The sequence below is a fragment of the Asterias amurensis genome, chromosome 5, assembly GCF_032118995.1.
Source record: "Asterias amurensis chromosome 5, ASM3211899v1".
NCBI lineage: Eukaryota > Metazoa > Echinodermata > Asteroidea > Forcipulatida > Asteriidae > Asterias > Asterias amurensis.
Window position 1 is genome coordinate 21,101,628 of NC_092652.1, and position 26,047 is coordinate 21,127,674.

At 38.6% G+C, this 26,047-nt stretch overlaps 2 protein-coding genes across 2 annotated transcripts in view; one reads left to right on the forward strand and one right to left on the reverse strand.

Annotated features, from left to right (window-relative positions):
- Positions 1-26,047, forward strand: part of LOC139937007 (uncharacterized) — a 139,339-nt gene that overhangs the window by 110,216 nt on the left and 3,076 nt on the right. The gene's annotated exons all lie outside the window — the stretch shown is intronic.
- Positions 1-26,047, reverse strand: part of LOC139936994 (neurexin-4-like) — a 61,324-nt gene that overhangs the window by 21,143 nt on the left and 14,134 nt on the right. The window contains exons 2-14 of the mRNA XM_071931909.1: positions 19,176-19,298; positions 18,541-18,737; positions 15,931-16,072; positions 15,142-15,345; positions 6,876-7,060; positions 6,416-6,699; positions 5,889-6,046; positions 5,246-5,395; positions 4,558-4,720; positions 3,624-3,730; positions 2,836-2,934; positions 728-931; positions 67-149 (exon numbers count right to left, since the gene is read on the reverse strand). Of these exons, the coding sequence (XP_071788010.1) occupies positions 67-149; positions 728-931; positions 2,836-2,934; positions 3,624-3,730; positions 4,558-4,720; positions 5,246-5,395; positions 5,889-6,046; positions 6,416-6,699; positions 6,876-7,060; positions 15,142-15,345; positions 15,931-16,072; positions 18,541-18,737; positions 19,176-19,298 (2,099 nt within the window). The remainder of the gene's footprint in view (positions 1-66; positions 150-727; positions 932-2,835; positions 2,935-3,623; positions 3,731-4,557; positions 4,721-5,245; positions 5,396-5,888; positions 6,047-6,415; positions 6,700-6,875; positions 7,061-15,141; positions 15,346-15,930; positions 16,073-18,540; positions 18,738-19,175; positions 19,299-26,047) is intronic.

Sequence of the window (26,047 nt, forward strand, 5' to 3'; positions counted from 1 at the left end):
ATTTGAATGCTGAAAGGGAAAAATGGTTTGCGAAATTTGTTTGAAGAGAGGATGTTGCATCTGTACCTTTCCTGTACCGGGAGCAGCCCCGCCCCAGTAGGCCATCTTCTGGTTATTGTGGCTCACCCACCATCCATAAGGGTCGCCATCTGCAGGTAGAAGAAACAAGATCATTAGAAGAGGGATAGGTTTTGTGGGTGTACAAAGTCTATGGGAAAATGTTAAGTGCAGGGACAAAGGAAAGTACAGAAGAAAGTTCAACAGGGTACATGTTTGTGCAGAGCATCGACACATGCCTATCCTGTCTGCCATTTTGTGAGTAAAAATGTACACACGGGAATTTACTCCCATGAGTTGGAAAGGGTAGCAAGGAATGTGTGGAGGTGAGATCCAGGTTGTGCATGGGTTCAGTACTGACGAATACAGGCATATGTCCACAGTGTGGGTAATCAATCAATGAATTATACATTTCAATCGCTGGGCATACTGACTTTTATTGCCATACAGAAACAGGAAAGTAAGCATGGCATGCATTTTCATTTGTATTTACTCCGCACAACACAAGAAGAAGCTTCACAGACAACAACAGACACCAAACTAAGGTTTTATTGTCCAATTTTCAAGTGTGACACCAACCTAAAACAGGGCAAAGTTTCGCCAAAATGGAACGGAATTCAATTACATAGTGATACATGTAAGCCATAGCAGGTACACAAAATTTACTTACTCGGTGAGTTGAGTAGTTTAGCCCTGTTGCATTCATACTTAATATGCTGTTCACAATACTCCGCCATATGGATGATGGCATTGATCTGATCGAGGGATGCTTCATAAGCGATATCTTTCGAGTAAGAGCCCGGAGCAACGCTGCCTGGAGGGACGTCTCCCCTGTCTTCTGAGTCGTGGTGGATGACGGTGAAGATCTCATCATCTGAAAGTGATTGTTTTATGGAAATAAGTTAATCCCCCAAATTACCAATGGGTGCGTTCAGACACGGTACTAAAGTTGGTTTAACTCATGGTTCAACTCGATCGAGTTCCAACTCAGTGTGTCTGAACGGATCTAAAGTTAGTCCGAATTGAGTTCAACCCACAAAAGATAAACCGTCCAGGGAGGGGGTTTATCTTTAGACCGCTTCGGGTTTATCTTTTAACACTGTGTGTGGACAGAATAAAAAAAAGACCACATCCGGTTTAACTCACAACAGGCGACCCATTGACCTCGGTAATCATTACGTAAACACACGATGACCAATGAACAGGACAATAAACAGGATGTTAGAGTAACGGGGTCGCGTTTTCTTTGACTTCTTAAAACCAAAGATAAACCGGATCGGGTTTAACTCAGTGCTGTCTGAACGCAAAGGGGTTTTATTTTTACGATCACCCCTAGACTTGACTCAAGTCCCAATCCCGTGCCATCCCCAGAAAACTACTGTTTTGTGATGTTCTGCATTCCAAAACCTGTTCCGCATGCGGGACAGGGACTTGACGATGTCGCAGTCGCCTGATATGTAAATGTATTCACTTATGAATATGTAACAATGTAACGTGATACGTTTTGACCAATCAAACGCACCCAAAAAGAAGACTAGTTCATTTGTCACTTGTGGGTTAAGTACTTAGTTGATGATTGAAATACATTTTTTAATAACCAATTAATTATGAAACAGAAAGCACTAAATGTTCATTTGAATTTAAGTAATACGTTGTAACATACATTGGGGTCGGTTTTGTTTGCAAAATTTGAATTTTGGGAAGTGCAATAAAACGACTTATGACACCGACACCCCCTTGCCTGCTAATGAGTTTACCCGCCCCACGTGCGTGCCGCGTATAGACGCGTGCATTTACAACGTCTTCTACTGTGATGTCACAGAGTATAATGAATATTTTACCGGCAGGGCAGCGCTTCCACGCTCCCATTGGTTTTGTACATCTCCCCATTTGGGGAGATTTTCCAATAACAACGTGCAGAGCAAGAAACGACTTCGTCAAGTCCCATTCTCGGGACCACATTTTGACGGCGAGCGCGCACTGTACTGTATGCTACGGGGTTGTTTCATAGTAAGTTGAGGTAATAGCTTAGGGACCTCTCACACGAGAATGGGACTTGAATCAAGTATAGATCACCCCCTGCTGCTCGTAAAAGTTACACCGGTTCGGGTCGAACTTAGTACGCTGTCTGAACATACCCTATGACTTTCTACTTAACCCCTTTCAGCCCACAAACTCTTTTGACATAAACAACTGCTACAGGTTACTTTCTTTGACCACTCAAACGTGAAGCACACATTCTCACACAACAGGAAGCTTGTGTTTCAAAGTTCGATTTTACAAACTCTATTATTGTCTTGAAGATTTCAAATGCATTTAGGCTGGTAACCCCTTTCTTCTAGGCATATTTTGTTGTCCATGCTAAGCAAATTTTGGTGCTACACAAGGCTATAGACCTTTCTTTTGTTGATAAACAAACCGCCTTGGTTGGCATGGTCGGCCGAATGTTAGTAAAACACTAAATCTTAAAAACAGATGTTTTAACCAAATTCAGCATTTTCTGCAAACTTTCAATTAAATAAAATACCTGTCATAATTATTTGTTTTGTTTTTAACAAAATCAACAAATTAGGTTACATTGTTACAAAAAATAGCGATCTTTTCTTAATTTGCACTTACGGCTTTCCATAGTTTTCCAATCTGGGTTGGCAAAAACTCGAGCTGTGACGTTGCAAAAGAAAGGTCTATTCTGAAATTGGGCCCAGGTCTAAAGTTATCCGGTATAAAAAAAAGACGGAGAAACTGAAATTCCTATTTTAGAGTTGCAACGTTACTCACCTTGTTTTTCACAATCTACCATAACTGGAGGAATCGGTCCACTACCGTCTGGGTCTATGCTCATTGTTCCTTCATACTGGCAGAAGCTTCCATGCTGAGCTGTGGGTTTATATAATAACAATCAAACGTGAGACAATCAATAGTAAGACAATATTATACAGTCTTAAATACATCACTTCGGTGCGTTAAACAACACAAGACAAGGGACAACGGCTTCACAACGAAGCATCATGGTTAAGTGTCTTGCTACACAGGTGTCACGACTCTCCAACCCACACTCTGCTGATCAGAAACACTATAGAGTTTGAATCCGGCGCTCTTAACGCTAGGCCATGACACGCCACAGTTGCCTGTAAAAGCTGCCTCATAAGACAGGGCCCTAATTCATCCTTTAAAGGCAGTGGACACTATTGGTAATTGTCAAAGACTAGCCTTCACAGTTGGTGTATCTCAACACATGCATAAAATAACAAACCTGTGAAAATTTGAGCTCAATCGGTCATCGAACTTGCGAGATAATAATAAAAGGAAAAAACACCCCTGTCACACGAAGTTGTGTGCGTTTAGATGGTTGATTTCGAGACCTCAAGTTCTAAATCTGAGGTCTTGAAATCAAATTCATGGAAAATTACTTCTTTCTCGAAAACTATGGTACTTCAGAGGGAGCTGTTCCTCACAATGTTTTATACCCCCATTACTCGCCACCAAGAAAGGTTCTATGCTAATAATTATTTTGAGTGATTACCAATAGTGTCCACTGCCTTTAAAATTTGACATTTACTACTTACAGACTGAGCATGTGGTGCCTGTATAGCCAGTCCCGATACATTTACACGTAAACGTATCCCAGTCAGTCTCACATGTACCACTATTAGCACAGGGGTTGGGTGAGCACCTTTAATCAAAGACAAAATTTCAAATAAAACTAAATAATACATACATAGTAATAACAACTAGTTTTTATAGAGCTTTGTCTATGGCAGGCCAGGGGTCGATTTCACTAAGAGTTAGGACTCGTCTTATCTCGATGTAGGACGAGTAAGTCGTCTTAACTTAGGATTAATCTTACAGTCTGCATGCTACAGTGTAGGGTTGGAACTCGTCCTAAGTCCTAAGATAAGTCCTAAGATAAGTCTTAAGTTAGGAAGAGTTTTGTGAAATTGACGGCTGGGATTTTATCTTTGAGAGGGCAAGGCCATTTTCATTTTGATGGGGCATAACGGCCAAGACCAGGGCAACAGAGGCCTCCATGGCCTTCTTGTCATTCCAGGCCTTCTACGGGTATCTCAAAGCGCTTATCATTATTTATTTCCAGACAGTTTTGAAGTTTTGAATGATGAGACCCATTTATGTAAAACCTTGACAAGGTGTTGCGACACATTCAGCAGCCACTGCCAAAAACATCGGGGCAAACCCATTATCTTAGCGATATGTAAAAATGGGTTGTTTACGTTGATTACACAACACACAGGACCAATGGCTTTATGTCCCATCCGAAGGATGAATCAATAATGGTCAAGTGTCTTGCTCAAGAACACAAGTGTCATGACTGGGACTTGAACCCACACTCCGCTGAGCAGAAAGACCAAATCTTGAGTAAGTACGGTTGACCGCTCAGCCAAAACATGCCATCACAGCCAATTTATAATTCTCAATAATGCTATAAAGAAAAATGAAAAAGAATTAAATATTTGTTTAATAATCAACCTACAACAAACTCACCAGTCTACCAGACTACACGTGTCAATATCCACCCCTTCGTTGATTGCGCCGGATGGCATGGTGCCTGTCAGGACAGACATAAAGTCAACCTTGGTGTTGCCCAGGTACACGTCTTTCATGCAACCACGGAAACCTGGCATGTCTCCCACCGGTGAGCTGTCACCTTGGTGGATTGAGAAAAAAAAAAAAAACAAGTTGGTAAAAAAATGTGAACAAAATGGGGATTTCAAACCCAAATACTTTGACAAAACGGGCAAACATTTTTGTACACAAACTTATACCTGAATTATAAGCAAAATCATCAAAATCTAAAGCGAAAGTTTTGGCTGAAAACTGTGTCTACTTGCTGAGAAAACAGGAGGGGGGGGATCACTAAATTTAAATTTTCACAAGAGTGTAAGTTAAGTGATAAGCTTGTTTAAAAAAAAAAACATAAATTATGAGTCCATAAATGTGCTGAGATTTTCTTATATGATATTTGGTCCTTTAAAAATAAGTAGGAATATTTTATCGAGTACAAGGACTAACCTGCATGTACACATGGTGTAGGCTTTAAAATACTTTTCAGGCCGTACTAAAAAACAATTTTTCAGATTTATCCAAGGGCAAAACAAAATCAGAAAACAGACTGAAGTGGGAACAATATCATGACAGGTCACTAGATAGATTCAGCGTATATAACACTTACTGGATCCGCCTATGAAGTAGTCTTCACCGGTGCGCAGGGTGAAGTCTCGTTGAATGATTCCCGTTTCTCCGTCCACAGTCCACTTGAAGATGTTGTTGGTCATCTCTAGCCGGATGCTGTGCCACTTCCCATCATTCAGATCAGAACCCTCTGGAAATATTTTAATAAAAGTAAATTGAAAGAGGTGGTACTTCAAATTTGAAAATGCTAAGAAAAGCAGGGGGTCGATTCCACAAAGCACCAAAATGAGTTGAGTTGTCAGTAATACAACAGTGATTTGTACTGTGACCTAAACTTTGCATGGCATTTAAGATTGATTTGCAGTTAAGATCAACTCTTAGCTCTTTGCCAAATCGACCCCCTGCTAATCCTTTGAGATGTTGCATGCCTTTGAACAGCCTAGAGCCAAAGATCATAGAGTTGCCCCAGAAGAACATTTTGCATGTTCAATTAAGCAAAAAAAGAGCAGTCACAAATGGTAGGTAGACAAATTATGTTTGAATGGTAACCATATGCTGGTAAGCATAATTCTGTCATGCTTAGCAACTTTTTGTGTACAAATGGTATTTTGGCTCTACAAGCAGCTCTACCAGCAGCTCATGAATTGATCTCCTGTATAATGCCTTCTTAATAAAACACCTACCTCCTGGTAGTGATATTGCCGGCTTTGACCCGGTCTTCATGACAACAAACGGTGTTCCGTCAATTAGTCCAACGTTGATGTAGCCTCCACTGACAGACTCTTGTGGGTTGCTGATGAACAGACCGTCCGCACCAAAAGTACGGAACTTCAGGGAGATGCTGTTGGGAAAGGTGATAAAATAATAGGATCCAAGTTATGCTTAATTATTCTAAGGCAAACTGGGGTCGGAAGACTTTGAACATTCTGGTTAGACTGAAGGACTTGCAATCACAAGGTTGTGGGTTTCGAATCCTACCAAGCTAACGGCTGATTTCACAATGACTAGAATAAGTATTATCATTTAGTTACTAGATCACAATTTCTAGATCTGTGCAATTCATAATCATAGGCGTTAAACCAATGTTTGTATGAGAGAGATTGGCTGTTGCCAGCTTGGTGTTTATATCCCCTTGGTATTGTGGAAGTTTGCCGAGTTCCCTGGACGGGAAAGATCATCGTAACAAAACAAAACAAACAGGTAGACTCACGTGTAGTTTTGGATACTATTAAGGGGGCCCCTCCACTTTAAGTACGAGCTCTTAGTGGGGAATGTAGCCGGTACAGTCGTGTCCCCGCTGCAGGAGTATACCAGATTTCCCTCCACGCTGATTGTGGTCATCGTCTTGTCCGTCGTGCTCATGATAAAGTTGAGGGCAGTGCTTAGGCTCGACGGGAGCACGCTGTTACTGAGAAGGGCATGCTGCATACAGCCCCTGAAGTACTGTCCGACAACGAGACCCTTGTGTTGCATGGGAGCTCCGCCGACGGTCACCTAGTCAAGGGAAATGAAAATGTTAAGAGGGCTAGAGTAAGGTAAGAAAAATGCAACTGCTTTCAAAAGGTTAAAATAATTGAAAGTTGAGATGTACTAAAAACTTTGCAGCATATTCATTCGAGGAATAAGTCATCAGCGTACTCTTTCATCTTCAAGAAAACTAACAAACCTACCATTTTGTCCAGGTCCAGTCGAGAGAACAGCCCGTTGGTTCTGGTTGCTACGGCCACCCCGTCAACAATGAGTTCCACAGTCTGCCTTTGGCGTTTGTACTCGATGAGATGCCACTGGTTGTCATCCAGAAGACTTCCGCCTTCTAACTCTGTCATGCCAGAATCCGGCATATTGGGACTGTCACCTGGATAAACAAATCACAAGAGATTCCTTTTGAAGGTTATCGTAACAACTAAAATTTATAAGGCGCTATTCCATCAAGATCATAGCGCACTTGAAAGCAATTAATGTGGAAAAAGGTGAGTCTTTAGAACTTTACGAAATGAGGGTTAAGTAACAGATTCCCTAATGGCAGTAGGAAGATTGTTCCGAACCATTGGCCCAGTTACACTGAAGGTTTTTTTACCTAGAACTTTGTTTGCACAGGTGTGTTGTCACGTGTGGACCAAAGAAGTGGAGGTGGAGTGTAATGTTAGTGTAAGGTTGGGTAATCGTTTGGTGTTTGTCAACATAATGTTGATGAGTGTAAAGGCAAACTTATCAAGAAAGGTACAATTAAATCCATTTGTGAAAGTTTCACTCATATAATTCATTGTGTACTTGTTAAAGGAACACGTTGCCTTGGATCGGACGAGTTGGTCTATAAAAAGCGTTTGAATCCGTTTGTTATGAAATGTATACGGTTAGAAAGATGTTTTAAAAGTAGAATATAATGATCCACACAAGTATCACTCAAAATTGCACGGTTTTCGTTTTACGTCGCGAACTATCACGGTCGGCCATTTATGGGAGTCAAAATTTTGACTCTCATAAATGGCCGACCGTGTTATTGGACGAGGTAAAAGGAAAACCACGCAATTTCGAGGCATATTTGTGTAGATCATTGTATTCTACTTTTAAATCATCTTTCTAACCATATGCATTTTATAACAAACGGTCACAAAACGCTTTTCAAAGACCAACTCGACCGATCCAAGGCAACGTGTTCCTTTAAAGACAGTGGACACTATTGGCAATTGTCAAAGACCAGTCTTCTCACTTGGTGTATCTCCACATATGCATATAATAACAAACCTGTGAAAATTTGAGCTCGATTGGTCGTCGGAGATGCGAGATAACTATGAAAGAAAAAACACCCTTGTCACACGAAGTTGTGAGCGTTCAGATGCTTGATTTCGGGACCTAAAATTCTAAACTTGAGGTCTCGAAATCAAATTCATGGAAAATCACTTCTTTCTCGAAAACTACGTCACTTCAGAGGGAGCCGTTTCTCACAATATTTTATACCATCAATCTCTCCCCATTACTCGTTACCAAATGAGGTTTTATGCTGATAATTATTTTGAGTAATTACCAAAAGTGTCCACTGCCTTTAAGTCAACAGTATAAAAAAAACTGTCACAGTATTGTACCAAGAACATTGAATCCATTAACATTTAGCGAGGTGACAACCGGCACAAACCAGCATTCGCGACTGGACACCAACCCTCAGAAATCTGCCAAACAAATTATACCTCTCCCTTTTCCTAACCTCTTCCCCTCCCTCCCTCCCTCCCTCCCACCTCACCCTGCCCCTATTTTGTGCAATATTGCTTGATTTTATTTTTCGATTGACTTTTCGTAATCTCATTGCCTTTTGCTGTGGATCAGGTGTTGTGCTTGTACACCGAATAATTTGTTATAATTTTTATGGCAGACCATGTGCAAACTGTGGCCGCGGGTGGCATCGATACAAGGTCATGATGGTGTCTATATAGAAAGAAGTCACACGTCTACTTGAACCTCTTGTTCTACAAGATATTGACATTCAATGTTTGCTTTCGTTTGGTAGTTTTGAGATGTTATTTTTTTTTTAAGGAAAAAAACATCTCAGGGCACTGTCACACGAGGCAGCCAAGGGTCGATTTCACAAAGAGTTAGGACTAGTCCTTACTTAGGACTAGTCTAAGAAGATAATATTAAAAACTTAAGGATAGTCCAATGTAAGTTAGGACGAGTATAGTTGTAACTCCTCCTAACTCGATATAAGACTAGTCCAAACTTTTTGTGAAATCCACCCCCAGTTCCAGGCAATCTTGCCAATAGAAAACACTCTTACTTTCATCTTGATATGAGAAAGCAGGGAATAATCAACAACAAAAAAACAAGTTGGAAAATAGCTCCTGTTTCACCTAAGTGTTCCTTTTGCATGCAGTGCCGTTGGCTGCCTCCAAGTTACCTGTAAAAATGTCCCGTGTGACAGGGCCTTCACTCCTGGACAAAAAGTCTCTTGACAGGGTTTCAATTCAACCCCCTTTGTAAATTCTTGTTAATTTTGTTATGAGATCACTGAAATTGTGGCGCGGATACAAGACTTTCGTTTTATACAATTTGTAACTCTGCAAGGTGGGAATACAATCTAGGGAGGTTTGTGGAAACACCTTGTAAAACTCTCTCTGCAAAATCAATTTAATTTGTGGTGCTGCGCTGCATATTGTGCTTAATTTCATTTCCTATCTAAAAATGGCATTGGTACATCACAAAACAGTACGAATAATTTCAATTGCAATTTTAAATCAAATTTTGGGGACAAAAACAAGGATTACACTGCTCAAAGAAAAAGTATGATAAAAATAAACACACAAAATCACATAACTGAAGATCATTTTTTTAAAAACTTATACAAAGAAATTAAAGAATCAGGCATAATATATTTTGACTTTAGAAAGGTAGGACAATTTTACAAGGGCTGACCTACATATTTTGGCTATTTAATCACAATTTTTATACTTTTTTCCCAACGGAAAAACGAATGGAAATCAGATTTAGGTAGGAAGAATATTTAATGCATGAAGAATGCATGTGTAATGTGGATGTTTTGGTTTTGGGTTTTGTTTTTTTTTTCCTTTTCAAAATTGTGTTTTATTTTTAAAATATATTTAAATGAACAAATGAAAAAGAACAAGACAAAATAACTAGTTAAGCTAGTTAAGATTGTCATAATTCCTGACCTGACATAACTATAAAGTAATTTGTTTAAAAAGGTGATTCAAAACAACTTTTGTTGGAGACCTTTGATCTGGTTCAATTTGATCTGTTCTTAATTTTTAATAATTGTATATTATTATATTATGAAGCCATACCTTCAAATTTCGGGTGGGTAGGTCATAACAATTTTGAAATTTGTTAACATTGAATGTTCGGAACAACCCCTAAGTACACCATCTGTAAATGTTTGTAAGGTAGAAGTACATTACTATAACAGAATATTAAAACATGTACTTATTTGCTTAAAACCTTTTAATCATTTCAAAGAGAAAATAAAGTCTGTGTGGAGCCAACAGCTTATCTCAGCTGAAGGTCACACAATACATAAGGTATTATGCTAATTTTATTCCTTTATAAATAATACTCATTTAAGTTACATAGGACCTTAAGAATGCTGCCAACACCAAAACAAGCTACACATGTGCTGGAATACATTAACACAGGTCAATTGAAACAATGAACATTAATTTCAACTTTCTTTTTATTTAAATGAGAAAATCAAATTAGCTGATTTGCAAACTGCTTACCAACCAAAAGGTAAGAGCCCAGCAGAGTCTTTCTCAAAGTCTTTCTTGAGAAAAAGAAAACTAGTCTAAAATCTTTTTACTACAGTTGACCTTATAGGAACAATGAACAAAATACAATGCAGGGAACAGTTTCGGCAGGCAATTTTGCACAGCAAAATATTTAGACTCAACTTGATTTTTGAACACTGAATGCTAATATTGAGAAGCAAATGGTGATTTTTTAGTAGCAACTGGTTTTTAGTTTTGTAGCATTTTGCTTTGCTATACAAAGAAATCATTCACTGTATTGGCATTGAAGGTTTAACGCTTAGTTCATGTCCTGACAACAAAGTTGGCATTTCTACTAGAACATTTTAAAGGGCACCAAGGCAATGACCACGGGGCATAGAGGCAATTGCTCTTTGATGAACAGTCCTGCTGGTACAGTAAAAGGTCACTCCGTTGGTTCACAGCGTGACCCACCATCATGTACACGACATGGTATGTCAGGACTTTATTAACAAATATTCAGAGTAGAACCAATGCTGTATTTATGACAACTGTACAATGCCTCTTCACATCTAGCCATAGAGGTCTTCCAGTTTCGGATTAAAGACACTGGACACTATTGGTAAATTTCAAAGACCAGTCTTCTCACTTGGTGTATCTCAACATATGCACAAAATAACAAACCTTTGAAAACTTGAACTCAATTGGTCGTTGAAGTTGCGAGATAATAATGAAAGAAAAAAACACCCTTGTCACACAAAGTTGTGTGCTTTCAGATGTTTGATTTCGGACCTCAACATCTAATTCTGAGGTACTGAAATCAAATTCAAATATTTTAGTGATAAATTACTTCTTTCTCGAAAACTACGTTACTTCAGAGGGAGCCGTTTCTCACAATGTTTTATACTACATGTATCAACAGCTCTCCATTACCCGTGACCAACTAAGTTTTTATGCTGCCAATTATTTTTAGTAATGACCAATAGTGTCCAGTGCCTTTAAGCACTCAATGATGACCTAGATACGATGGATCGTTTCTAAGGCAGAAACACTTCAGAAGCAACTAACCTCATCAAATTAATATTTTATGGCTAAATACATAATTTGATGGTGGGTTTTTACTTATGTAGCACAAGTATTCCTCCTTTAACTGTAATTTTTGTGAAATATCTCAGCTCTCACCGTTAGTTTTCTTTGCATAGTGCGTATATATACTTGTGTGAGGCACAGAGCAGTCACAAGACATTCATGCGCCTAGTTGGTAAGACACTGCTCTAGAATTGCAAAGGTTGTGGGTTCGATTCCCACCCGAGTAATATGTCCGTAAGGTTTTTTTGCCTAGCGCTCGGGAAATGACTGAGTATACAGTGCTAACACACTTCGGTGTTTATGGGTAAAACTATAAAATAAAAATAAAAAACTTTATCCCCGATGTAAATTTTCAATCCGCCTCCGATCTGGGTAGCATGCTCTAGCCGGATTGAAATCGACTGCGAATGTTGCTTATCTCTGATCCGTGTCAAAATGAAGCGAGGCTGAACTGGAGAAGACCCAGGTAGGTTTCAACAAAGTTCGAAATGGAGGTAGTGTGAAAAGGCCTCTATTCAGATCCAAAGAGACAAGACACCAAGTACACCCTGCATGGTATCAAGGTTAAGACTAACTCAGGTCCAAAGAGACAAGACACCAAGTGCATGTACACCCTATTCAGCATCAAGGTTTCTGGCGCTAACCTCCTGCGGGGACGGTTAACCAACCCGGCATGAACAGACCGTGAAATGCAATTTTGTCACTTTACTGCCACACGCTCCGGTGACCATGAAGGGATATATAATCAGGCAAGCAGGGGGAAAAAATGCTGTTTTTTATTTCTTTGTTTTTTCTTTTTCATTTCATCACATCCCAGGATATCATGCGTGGGTGTTTAGTAGTGAGGAGTGGATAAATTGTTGGTTCATAATTGATGATGAGACTGCAGAGCTTTAAAGAGGGATTTGTGAAGTTTTTTTTTTCTTTTTTTCAAAGTACTGAGTATACAGTAAAAATGTATGGGTAAAAAAAAACTAAATTAATATTCTTTATCCCTGATGCAAATTTAACATCTACGATCATTGAGGTACCCACTGCCAAACAATAGCATTCGAGATGCCTCTGGCCACCGGGCAGTCTAGGCAGTCTAGTTGGCAAGACACTGCTCTAGAATTGCAAGGGTCGTGGGTTCGAATCCCACCCGAGTAACATGCCTGTGATATTTTTTTCACAGGACTCGGGAAAGTACTGAGTTTACAGTGCTAATATACATCGGTGTATCAGTAAAGTAAAAAAATAATAATAATATTCTTTATCCCTGATGCAAATTTAACATCTATTATATGGGTTTTATCTTTCTGGGTTTTTTTTTCTCCCTGAAATCTCTCTTATTTGTCAGCAAATAGTGGAAAGTCAGGTGGTGGCACATCAGTTAATCATGAGCCCTAATTGGAACCATACACTGGACAATTACTTAGCACTGAAGGAAGCTATTAGTAGAATGCAAGCTGTATGGCCTCATTTACTACTGGTATTTTTAAAGTGTTTATCTTGCATTGGTATATTATTTATAATATTTTTATTTCTTAATCTCTAATGTATATTTCTAGCACTGTTAAGTTTTAGGTGTTTTGTTTTTTTTTGCAATTTAATGCTGCTGATAAACTTTGCTTCTCTTAAAAGTTACACATTGTGGGATGATTTGTAGGTGGGAGATGTACTTGTGCTGTTGTTTTTTACATTGTGGGATTAACCTAGAATGTTTTTGACCGGAAATGTTTTAAGGATTTTTTTTCTCTCTTTAAAGGACATTTTCGAATGCCTTCACCAGTAAACCCTTCATTTTAGCATGCCCCAAGTTTTGACCAATACTGGGAGAACCCCCGACATGTACTTACCTTGACTATAACTTGTGTGTCAACTGAAAATGTAATATTAAGAAATGTTTGCAGCATTTGTCCCCAATATCTAACACAGATGTTGTTTACAGTTCCCACTAGTCATAAATTCCTCAGACTGCGATGAGAGATCCAATGAACCAATATTTTTCATTTCAATGTTTTCTCCATAATAACACAGGGTATATATTTTTTCCGCAGCAAGACATTTCCAATTTAATGACAGTTTGTCCCCTCCCCCGTCGAAACATGAATCTGCACGCATCATTACATTCAGCAACTGTCTGGAACATTTTTTGCCAATGTAATTGCCTCACACTCAGACTTTGAATTTCATTTCACGGAGCATACAGGCAGGGCTCCAATATAACGTGAGATCAGGCTTTGTGCTTGTTCTCATCCTTTTACTGTGGCTGTGCCAAGATGTAGCTTTTCCGCTCGTACTGCATCTCTTTGGAACTCCATGCCTGGTGCATGTTTCTCTCCATCCTATGATCTGCCATATTTTAAGAGGAATATAAATTCCTACCTTCAGCTCCACCGAGTTTCTGCATTTCTATGTTTTCTTCCTTGTAGCCCTTTACCTAGAGTGGCTTTTAGCCTTGTTATGGGGAAACTTGCATATTTTTTTAAATAACACCTGACTGCAGGCCTGAGGCAAGTAGTTCTGGCATTGCGCCAGTGAAGTCATGCATGGACAAGTCCAACAGTCTTATGTTTTTCACTTGAATTTTAACAATGGCTCATTGTGTTATATTTTGAGCAGAAGAAAATGATGTTAAAATGTTGACTTTGAGTCTGATAAGTACCTTCCAACTCCGTTGAGTAATTAAGTACATCTAACACTCATAAAGACAAATAAGGTCTTTGTCCTCTTACACTTCTTAGTGCTTGTTCAAACTTATTAGTTCAAATAAAAACAATTATGCAAGTTAGATACTTAGTGGATGAAGGGGACTTCTTGTTATTAACTTCACTGCCGTGAAAAGAGTTCCTAACTGTTCTCATTGTGCGCTTTTTGATTTTGGTACATTTCTATGTACCGTTTAATTCTCATATTTGTTCTTTTTTTCCCACAAGAGTATGGAATAATTGTATTATTGAATTGAATTAAATTGAATCGTCCGGAGACTGAATAATCTTTGAGATGGTGGTTCAGAGGTTTTAGTGTAAAACCAGCACTGCTCGGATTGGTTCTTACGAAAGGAGAATTGTGGTTAGTGGGCTCAGAGGTATTGGGTAGGCTGCCCATTCTGTGCGAGTGCCCTGTGTACTGGAGGCCTGGAGCGTGTCAGTTAAAGGAACACGTTGCCTTGGATCGGATGAGTTGGTCTATTTGGTCTATAAAAAGCGTCTATAACCGTTTGTTTTAAAATGCAAATGGTTGGAAAGATGATTTAAAAGTAGAATACAATGATCCACACAAATTTGCCTCGAAATTGCGTGGTTTTCATTTTACTTTGCAAACTAAGACAGTCGGCCATTTATGGGAGTCAAAAATTTGACTCCCATAAATGGCTGACCGTGTTAGTCGACGAGGTAAAAGGAAAACCATGCAGTTGTGAGGCGTGTTTAGGTGGATCATCATATTTTACTTTTACAACATCTTTCCAACCATATGCATTTTATAACAAACGGTTACAAATGCTTTTCAAAGACCAACTCGACCGATCCAAGGCAACGTGTTCCTTTAATCATTTCACCTCCCACCTAGAAACCTACAACCTTGATCACTGGCAAAACAAAAAGTTTTAAAACAAAAAGAAACAAGAAAAAAATAACTCCTGTGTACTAACCGAGATTAATGCTCACTAGGATCTTGCCTCCCTTCATCTGGATGAAGAGGTAGTCCGACTGTTTACTGACGCCCGCCAGCAGGACTCCGTCCGGTTGAGTCGTCCTGATGTGCGCTTGGAACAACCCGTCGTAGGATTGGATGTGATTATCCGGGTTACTGACGTCGTATTTGATGTAGGTATTCCCATCGAAGGAAGCGGTATCTGTCAAAATAGAACAATTGATACTAGTAATGAAAGCGTGAAGCCTGGTTCATACTTCCTGTGAATGCGAAGCGTCATTTGACTTGAATTTGATTTGAATTTGATAACTCTGTATTTGCGAATATTCGTTGAGAATATGTGCGTCAACATTGGAGGAAGGAAGTATGAAATTTCAAGTTCATTGACACCTGAAAGTAAAAACAAAACTAATATTAAAATTATTTGATGCTTGAATTGCAATAATGAGGATTGCTGTATAAAGACACTTTCTGTTTTGTTTTGGGGTTTTTAAGACAAAAATGGGGATTTTACCATTTTGCCCACTACATTTCAAAACCGATTCAGGAAATGTCACTTTCGGTAAGGTCCAATAGCTAGAGGTATTATACAGGATTGGTAGAGCTGACAATGTTTATGTAACATACAATGTTTTTGTTTTTGTGTGATAATAAAGAATATAAATTTAGGTTTTACCCTTACACCGATGTGTGTAAGCGCTGTATACTCAGTACTTTCCAGAGTTCTGTGAAATAAATCACAGGCATATAACTCGGGTGGGATTTGAACCCTTCTTTCTGTACATACCCTTGAGACACCCATAAACCTCCACGCGCATTGCTGGCGCTCCGATGAACAAGGTGGGGTTGAAGCGGACGTAACGGGCTTCAATGTTCCTCGTAAACTCATTCTTCTTGGCGAGGTTGCCGTCTGTGTTGCCTTCAAACATCTATCAAACAGAAATGAAATGAAAGTTGTAACGATGGATGTTATAACTGAAGACTAATTTATATCTGAAAACAATTTATGGCAATCACACTATTTTTAACCATAGCAAAGGCCTTGAATTTCACTCTCTAAGGGACACAGCAATTTTCATCTAGAAAGGACACCTTAGCAAAAGCACAGGGCACCCTGGCCCTTGTTGTGGGTCCCATGGGTTATTTCGCGGCCTGATGTTATGACAACAGTTTCCATGCTATCAAATTTGTTGGGCATTTTAAAATAAGCATTGTATTTTGTAGATGATCACACTGAAATTCCAGTTAATTTCGCTTTCAAGAAGGGTTAAATTTCATCTTGAGATAAATGGCCACAATCGTGCCTAAAATTCATCCATTGTTTTACTCGTCTTACAAGAGTTCTAGCACTTTGAAACATCAAGGAGAAACAGCCTAGATGACCTTGCCCTTTCAGAAAACAAACCACCCGGCCTGTGCTTTCTACTCATCCTGTTATAATTGGTGCTTGCATTGTTGGATGTGTAATTAAATAACTAAATAAAATTCTCATTATTTGGGAACTCTAATTGTTTCCATTGTTTACAGAGTTCTGAGCCTGAGCATTACTGAGAACAATGGATTTTACCTGGTGAGTCTACTGCCAACAAGCGTCCAGAAAGTCCCCCATTCATCCCCAGTACGTTGAATGTATTGTTTCAGTCATTAAGTGGTACATTTTTATGCATTCAAACAGCAAGTTCAACGACCGAATGGACATTTCACTACCCTAAGGGCTACGTGTAAAGTCCTATTGAATATTTGTTAGACATGTGGACTGTAAACTACCTGATGGATTATATGAAAGAAACACATTTTAGTCAATTACTAATACGCTATTGATTGGGTGCATTACTCAGGTCTGATGAATACAGAGGGGGGAAAAACACTGACAGGCATTGGTCGTAAGCCACATTATGCAAATAAGTTTATGAATATTCATTAAGCACTTAGGGAAAATGGCTGGTACTGTGGAGTGCCTTGGCCGTACATGAAACTGAATCTTGCAGACAGATTCATGGTCAAATTTGTGAATTATGTGTAAATGGACAAAACATGGTTCTCTCCATGCACAAGTTAGCATATGGGCTGATGATAGACACATTGTGCGTGCCGATACGTGCACATTTCGGCTGATACACCACAATTTTAATTTTACAAAAAACATCCAAGAGAAAACCATAAAGAAAGCTCAAGATTTGGGTGTATCCGCCTGATACACTAGCTTATGAGTCCTAAACAGACCTGATACTTCACGGAGGCAACAGAGGCGATTGCCTCCATCATTTGTCCATGCCCCCTGCTTATTGCCTTGGTGCCCTTCAAATAATCCAATAGAAATAGAAATTTACACTTTCCTAAAAGTGTACCCTTTACCAAGGAGAAAATGCCTTAGTGCCTTTGCCCTTTTAAAAATGAAGCGTACAGGCCTGCCTTAATGAATGCAAATTACTAGTATAGTCGACAAATAAAATTAGTCCGCCCTCCTTTCAGTGTAATATTTCCATGTACCAGTAGATAACACTTAACCTTTCAGCATTTGTATTGACCTGATGCACACACACACACACATACTCCTGGCAATTTTCACCAGGATTCTTCCCCATAATTTATAATGTACAATGTAACAGGAGTCTATAGCATATGGTACGTGTACAACGGTGTAACTCAACACCAAAACCCCAGGGTTCAATTTCATAGAGCTGCCTAAAATACATAGAAAAAGAAAATTTAGCAATGCACAAGACAACTTTTTGCTTACAAAGAAAACAAATCCAGAAAACAGATTACCTGTCAAAATGTGCATTGTTTGTTATTAGTTTTTCCTCGTTGGAAATTTGTTTAAGCAATATGTGGGTTGTGCTTTAAAGTAAATTTATAAAATTGAGACCTTAGGCCAAATTTCATAGAGTTGCTTTTAAGGAAGAATATAATAGGGCATGATATTTGGTCCCTGGAAAAAAGTAGGTGACATTTATTGAGTACTAGGCCTGACCTACATATAGGTAGTGGTGATGGCTTTAATAGACTTTTAAGGCTACTTGGTCACAATTCTTCTGATTCTTCTGAAATGAGACTACATTACATGTACATGTAAGTAGGAAGAATATCATGCCTGAAGGGTAGATGTTTATTTAACAACTTCTGCTCAGACAAATAAGCAGGGTATCCACAAAAAAAAAAATCTAAAGAGTTCCTGAGATTCCAAGAACACAGTGAAAACACAATAGAAGGGTAAGGGGTACACCATGCCAAATACCCCGCACCAAATGGGTCTTCTGTGTGACACCAAAAAAAACAAAATGCTGATGTCCAAACTCTAGCAGGGAAAATATTGGCACGAGATCTGACGTCAACGGCTCAAACAGACACGTTGTATCTGTAGTATTGTAGTATTGTAGTCAGCTGAGGAATTTACCTTATCGTTCACTTGATCGTCACTATAAGTTGTCCAATCCTTGCCGTTTGTGCTTAGCATCACCCTGTATTCCTGAACGTAGTTGTCCGTGTTGTATCGACCCTGCGTGGCCACACCGGTAACCTCTGCAACGCTCCCTAGGTCGATGGTAAGATACTGCTCTAGGTCACTGGTGCCCGCTGTCCACCCTCCACCACCTGCGAGTTACACAAAGTAACAACATTGCCAATGAGCACACTATTTCTTCAATCTAAATCCAGATGAGACAAATGGGACGTTGATCGACCAAGCCCGACTTGTCTCAAAATTGCGACATTATTTTAAGATTTACAAACTATTAAAGGTAATAAACAGTTCAACTGGTAAAGATAACTAATCATTGTTTAAATAATGCTAGTCTGAAAGAAATTCTCACTAGAACTATTTTTGTCTGGGAAAAAAAATTCCTCTTTTGCTGCTGAATGTTCCATAGCACCATGTAAACCCTTAGAAGGTGCAACATAATTGGGTCTCAGACATCATTACTTCAATAACTGTATCAGTTATTAATTCCAAAAATGTATTCTAAGCGCCTTGAGTACATTGTTGGTAGCATGCGCTATATTAAACTTTGATATTATTATTCCTATACTTACCATCTCTGTTGTGTAGTCTGGCATACCTTGGGCCTTCAAGAACATGAATCCATGATGTTGCTGAAATCTGACCATCAAGAATAGCTCCTGACTCCATACCTAGGGGTAGCCGGCAGTTGGCATCTGATAAAATAAAAAGAAGAAAACAAAATTAGGTCTGAAAATAATTGAATGGTGAACAACATGTCACTTGATACAACTGAGGAATCCTTTAACAAGGGTGCTTGCTATGTGAACAAGAACTACCGGGTTAACAGCTACTCTTTCGCGGTAAGTGTTTCTGGGTTCTTTGACGAGCACTACCAATCCGAGTGTATGTAGTATGGTGTGATTGATCAATTTTGGTCAAAGTGTCACGACCGGGACTCGAACCCAGACTCTGCTGATCAGATACACAAGAGCTTGCTTCCAGTGCTCTTAATCGCTAGCCACGGCACTATCTACATTTACACACATCTAACTGTGCGCCCTATAGTGTACATGTGATAAAAACCTGTAAGGACCAAGTATTAAATTATTGTTAACTATGTACAGTAGTATGCACACACGTTGTACAATGTACTAGAAGAAAATCTACATTGAGAAAATACGTATACAGTACACGGTGCTTGATTCCTAGGACCAAAGATTAATAAATTTAATTTCAAAAATTTTGGTCTAAAAAAGGGAATATGAGATTCAATAAAGAAGAAAACCGAACATCATTGGCCCCTCTACATTTCATCTTCATCTTGCCATTCCCTCAGTTGTGCCACTCTTTGGTTGAACAACACTTTTTTTTTAAACGCTGCAGTTTCAGCTTTATTTTCACATCTTCATTAGATGAGACAACACTCATGGACAATGTCACTGTGCCTGAGCATGCAAGAGCCAGCGTCAAATGTCTACCTACTGATTGCCTGATGAGAATACAAGACTGGATTTGAAACTGAGACATGGAGTCATACAGACGCCAGTTTATTAGTTATTACGGTTGATGAGCTACATCTACTCGTGTTACATATAAATACATCACCAGAGGGATTTTCTCAAGAGTTTGCTTTACAAAGTACAAAATGTTCATAGTGGAATGGTATGTTAAAGGCAGTGGACATGGGTAGTTGTCAAAGACCAGTCTTCTCACTTGCTGTTTCTCAACATATGCAGTCGAGGCTGAAATCAATGGGTATGTTAATGTACCTTTCTAAACCAAACTGTATCTTCCAACATTTTAAATCTGGGATAACAGACACATACATGTAGCCAGTGCCACAGGTGTGAGCACATTGTCTAGGCTTTTTCAGGGCCAAGCTGCCCAGCAAGGCTTCCCCCACCCCAAGGGTCCAGGATTTGGGCTAAGACCTGCAGCAGCTGGCTACAAACCTCTGCCTTGTAAAGCAGAACCCTCATGATAAATCATCTATAGAGCGAGCTCTACTTTTTCAAGGAAATGGTGTCCAACTCAGACTGCAGTTTCTGTTCCAATCAATCAGTTTATTTCCACAGTATCAAAATCACAATCAATATCAAATCAAAGGCAATATAAGTTGGAAATCAAGAAATAAATAGTTGTTTTATAAGGTTAATTAAATGAATAATAAGCATTGACATTCATGAAACTGTGGGGTACCCGTAAAGAAGCAAAGCTTGTAAGGTTTTATATGAGTTTTTTTTAACACACTACAAATATTCCTAGCTCTGGAATGGAGGAAATTAGATGCAAGATGTAACATTTGTCATGACCATTGGAGTACCTTGCCTGCCAGAAAGGACCTAGAATGTACTGTATAAGGTCACTCTATTTGTAAACAAAGGCTACAACGTACCTGTTCTGTCATTAGTGACAGACAGAGACCATCTATGAACAACTGTTGCAATGAAACATTCAGAAGTAAATTTGCTAGCACCTGTTTAAAATGTCAGGTCTAAATTCATCTTAGAGATGTTGCCTTGAAGTAAAAGAGTATTTGCATTATTGCAGATCTCTTTATGTTTATGGGATTTGAGGTATGGATCAAGAGGACTTCTCGTTATTTAAAGAACACTTGGATTGGTCGAGTTGGTCTATAAAAAGCTTTTGTAACTGTTTGTTATAAAACGCATAGAGTAGAAAGATAATGTAAAAGTAGAATACAATGATCCACACAAACATGCCCCGAAATTGCACGGTTTTCCTTTTACATCGTCCACTATGTAATAAATGGCCGACCGTGTTAGTTTGCAAAGTAAAAGCAACCACGCAATTTCAAGGCAAATTTGTGTAATCTACTTTTAAAACATCTTTCCATATGCATTTTTTTAACAAACAGTTACAACTGCTTTTTATAGATGAACTCGTGCGATCCAAGGCAACGTGTTCCTTTAATAACTTTACAGTGCGGAATGCAGAGTACATGTATGCAACATGCTCATTACAAAAAAAAGAGGAAATGGCCAATCACAATTAACTTTCCTAGAGCGTTTTTCCGTTTTTTTTCTATGGCACTGTTTTGAAAAGAAAAAGGAAATCAGCTGATCAGCAAAAAAATTGCATGCCTCAGGGTGAGTTGTACAATAGGTCTCAACGTTTCCGACTAGCTTGCTCTAGATCATTGTGTTCCGTAAAGGTTTTCTTCAAACATCCGCAATTGTATATTTTTGTTACTTTGGTTTCAGCTATTTTGAAGATCAGACATGGGAAGCCATGAAGAGGGCTTTAACAGTATGCCAAAAGGAATGACCTTCCCCTGCAAGTAAAAGTAGTCACATTGGTTGGTGATGTAATCCCTGACAGTACAGCCCAACTATTCATTAAATCTCAACAGTCAACAGCTGCCTGCCTATTCATTGCATCCAAGGACTAGACTTTAACAGACACCACTCTTTTTTCTTAAAGAAGGTACATTACAAATAAACTTGTTTCTCGTCTCTGTTCCCTTCCTTTTTCATAGCTCCCTCAATAATTTTTGTTAAGTTTATGTAAACAAATATTAAATTTAACAGAAATTTTAGTGACCTAAATACATTGCAGAAGACATTGAATTGGGGTAAAGAATATGCCGTCTCGGACAACAACAAAAAGAATTCAAAAGGGCATCCTCCTTCCTTTTTTAATTTGAACCTAGGATAGAAACTTTTTTTTATTTCTTATTGGCCTAAGCCTTTGATTACTTTATTTCCTCAAAGAAAGCAACGCACAAAATGGTTAACTTTCTACACATGTAAACACATGAAGGTATTTGTAGCTTCATTATTAAAAACATCGTCTCAGTAAAATTAATCTCAAAAACAACATTGTCCCTGAACAGCTGATAAATTCTCACACACAAATTTAATCCTTGACTAATATAGGTTTTCTCGGTCAAATTCGGCACATGAGCAGTCAATTTCATTTTCATGCATTTGAATTAAAGCTGTTTTGCCTCTCCAGTTGTTAGTGTTACTGCGTTTCGAATTCAGAATTCAGCCATTCAATTTCGTTTTGGGTCGAGTCAAATTCCTTTAGCACTCTGTTTAATTTAGCGGGGCGTCATACTTTTTTGTGACACACAGCCTCAAGAAGCGTCTGCGAATTTGAATGCTGCTTTGATGAATTGTTAAATTGAATGATTATTTTGTTAATTCGAATGACGCAACATCACATTTGACTAATCTTAAAACGAAATCGAATGACCCTTTTGAGTAGCATTCAATTTTGCGCGAAATAGAATAGCTTGGTGGTTAAATTGGCTGCTCATTTTCCGAAATTGGCCGAGAAAACCTATAATAAACCACAAGGGTAACTGACTGGGTAAAACAAATATTTTGTTCAAACCCATTTACAAATTTAAGCCTCATTACATAATATGTCTATACTCCCCCTCAACTAAAAAAGAAACTAAAAGACATGACCCTAAGAATTCTGTCTCAAGGTTAATTGGTCACTTGCAGAACATTTTTCCTATTCATTTGCCTGATCTCATCCAACTTCTGTGATCATAAATATTACCCCAGTCAATGACAGTTTCAATTAAGCAAATGCCTCCGCCGTCGCTGCCCCCCCCCCCCCCCCAACCCATTAGTGAAATCCATTATTAGTATTACGAAGGCTTTCAATTTACATCAAACCTTTGGTTCAAACAAAACTGCCCTTTGAAGTCAAAACTGCCCTTTAAGATCAAAACTGACTTGATTGGTAATATTCCAAAAAACTAATAAACTGAATGTTCATCTAGAGTTCATGCCATGTACTGCCAGAACCAATTATCCAGAGAGATACTTCTGTCTGATTTACTGGCGAGTTAAATATCGTTAGAACCGTCCATCATTAGTATTTATATGCAGATTTCCAATTTACATACTAATATTTCAAAAACTAATAGTTATTTTCAATAGGCTAAATGTTTAATCACCAGATATTGCCAGTTATCCAGAGATTTGTTTCTGTCTGAACTACTGGTGAGTGAAATAGCACTCATAAATACCAATGACAGTTTATCCATTCTGATTGGTCGAGAGGGCATCACGAGGGGTTGTTTGAACGGATGATATAACACCAGTAAAAAGTGTTGAAACATGGGCTTGACACGAGAGCTTGCACCTGTGCTTATAAGACAGTTTCTTCATTCCTGTTGGTCGAAAGCAACGGCTGGAACAGTTGTGCCACATCACGCAATATGCGCGACGCGCACAGCAATCTCCTTATAAGGAGTTGTTTACCCGAGAACCTTACCATTTCATAGCTGGAGGGGTGTTGTGTCGAAAGAAATCATTTAACAATTATAATTTTTTCATTTATTTTACTTTTTAACCAAAAAGGGTTGAAGATTTTTGACCGATAATTTACCTCAACTTCGTCTCGGTAAAATTATCAAGAACCAGGCCTCGGCGGGTTTAAACCACTAGTTTAAAACCTCTTTACCACACATTTATTCCCTTACTATAAGACCCAACAATATACATCGCTTGAAGTTTGTTTTCTGTACTTGTTCAATCAAAATACTGCCCAATACGGAGCTACTGCAGGGATTTTTTTTGTTTTCACGTGATTTGCTGTAATGAAATTTCACAGGTTTTGTGAATGGTGTGTTGATTGGAATCTAGAGGAAATCAATTATTTGTTCTCTTACAAAACGAGGGTGTTCTATCGCTCTAAGAAGATCATTATGCGTTCATTCGTAATACGTGTATCTGGTAATTCACAATAATTCATCATTAATGTTTACACAATATCCCCTGACAGTTTAATACAGGTGGTGTCTTCATGTAGTGAGGCAGACACAACCAAAGGTATGTCAAGAAATGTACTCAATGCAAAGCTTCTTATGTTTACTGCAGATGAAAATAGCAAGGAAAATAGTGGTAGCTCTTAAAATGTCAGGCTACAAAGCTTTTTTTGATAATTAGGCCTATAGCAGTACTTTTTTTATTTTGTTTTTTTAAATATGGTGAGCAAAACTCAGGTAAATCTGCATGGTGTGCTGTTTTATGCATGTTTAACGAGCGTGTAAATCATAAACTAGATCTATGTTCATGTACATCGTGTAGGCCCATGTACATACAATCTCCACCCAAAAGTTAAGCCAATCTTGTAAAGTGTGTTCCTACATCTAGTCCAGTGAGAGTGCTCAAGTCCACTGAAGATTTTCTATTACAGTATACATGTAAGTTATTTTATGGTCACAAAACTGATGCTTTCGTCACTCTATCAAAACCTAACACCATAAAAATAAACTCTAGACCCAAACTGATGGACTGGGTGACATGACCTATGACATCGATATCGCTTGTTTACAAAAAAATAACCACCTGCTGCTGAGTGTTGAAATACCCACTGGACAACAACCAGCTCCAAGTCCAGTCATTTTTACACCAGGACTGTAACATGGGGTCCAATTTCAAGGCTCTGCTTACTCTGGAGTTTGGTATTTAAGCACAAGATTCAATGTGATGTAAAGTGTAAGCACAGAATTCAGCTATAAGCAGAGCCATGAAATTGGGCCCATGTCTACTCTTGGACAAGTTTAGCTGAAACTTTTTAACATCCTCAAAACCCTCAGAAAATATGCAAGATTATTATGGTGTTCAAGAAAAAAAACCAAAGAATTAAATTTCAGATGTGGGAGGAAACTTCAATAGACCTTATGCATTGGCGTAATCCAGCCGCCATCTTTGAGGTCAAACTGTGACGAAACAATCGAAACACACATAGATTGGCCAATGTACAGCTTCCTTTTGACCTCAAGGCGAGGGCGCCGTACTGATGACGTCATGTGCATTTAAGGTCTATGGGAAAATTCCCCCTGAGATCAGTTAGGGACTGAAAAACCCATCCAAATACAAGCGTGTGTGGTGGGTTTCGAACTGGGATCTGTAGTAGGTGTAAGGCAGGGAAAGAAAACACCCGAGGTAACCTTATCCACAAAATGCCATTTCCCTGCATGTGATGGTGAAAATGACTCAGCTGTTTACAGTCACCTTGATGTAGACACACAAATTTACATTAAACACATGCTACTGAAAAGCAAACCTTCTTTTTACACAATAGACAGAAAGCCATTGTACCATTCTCATTTGGAATAACGTTATATGTAAATACTCTTGCAGTTATAACCTTGCTATAATGTTAGTTTTGTAATCCATATCATGAGTCATACAAAATATTATTACAATAATAATAACTTGTTATAACATCGAGTAACTTCTATTATACAATGTATCTCTGTTGTTCTAAATAAATTTAGTGCAGAAACATTTGTGGAATCTCAGTGTGGTATGAAAATGTAGTTCTTGCAGTCTGAGCCGACTAGTAACTACATGTACCATTAGATCAAGGCCACGCACTATGTAAATTCCATTCACTGCCACTCAAAACATTTTAGTGAACACAACAGCCCAATTAAATTTTACTTTTGGATATTCCTTTGTATGACCCC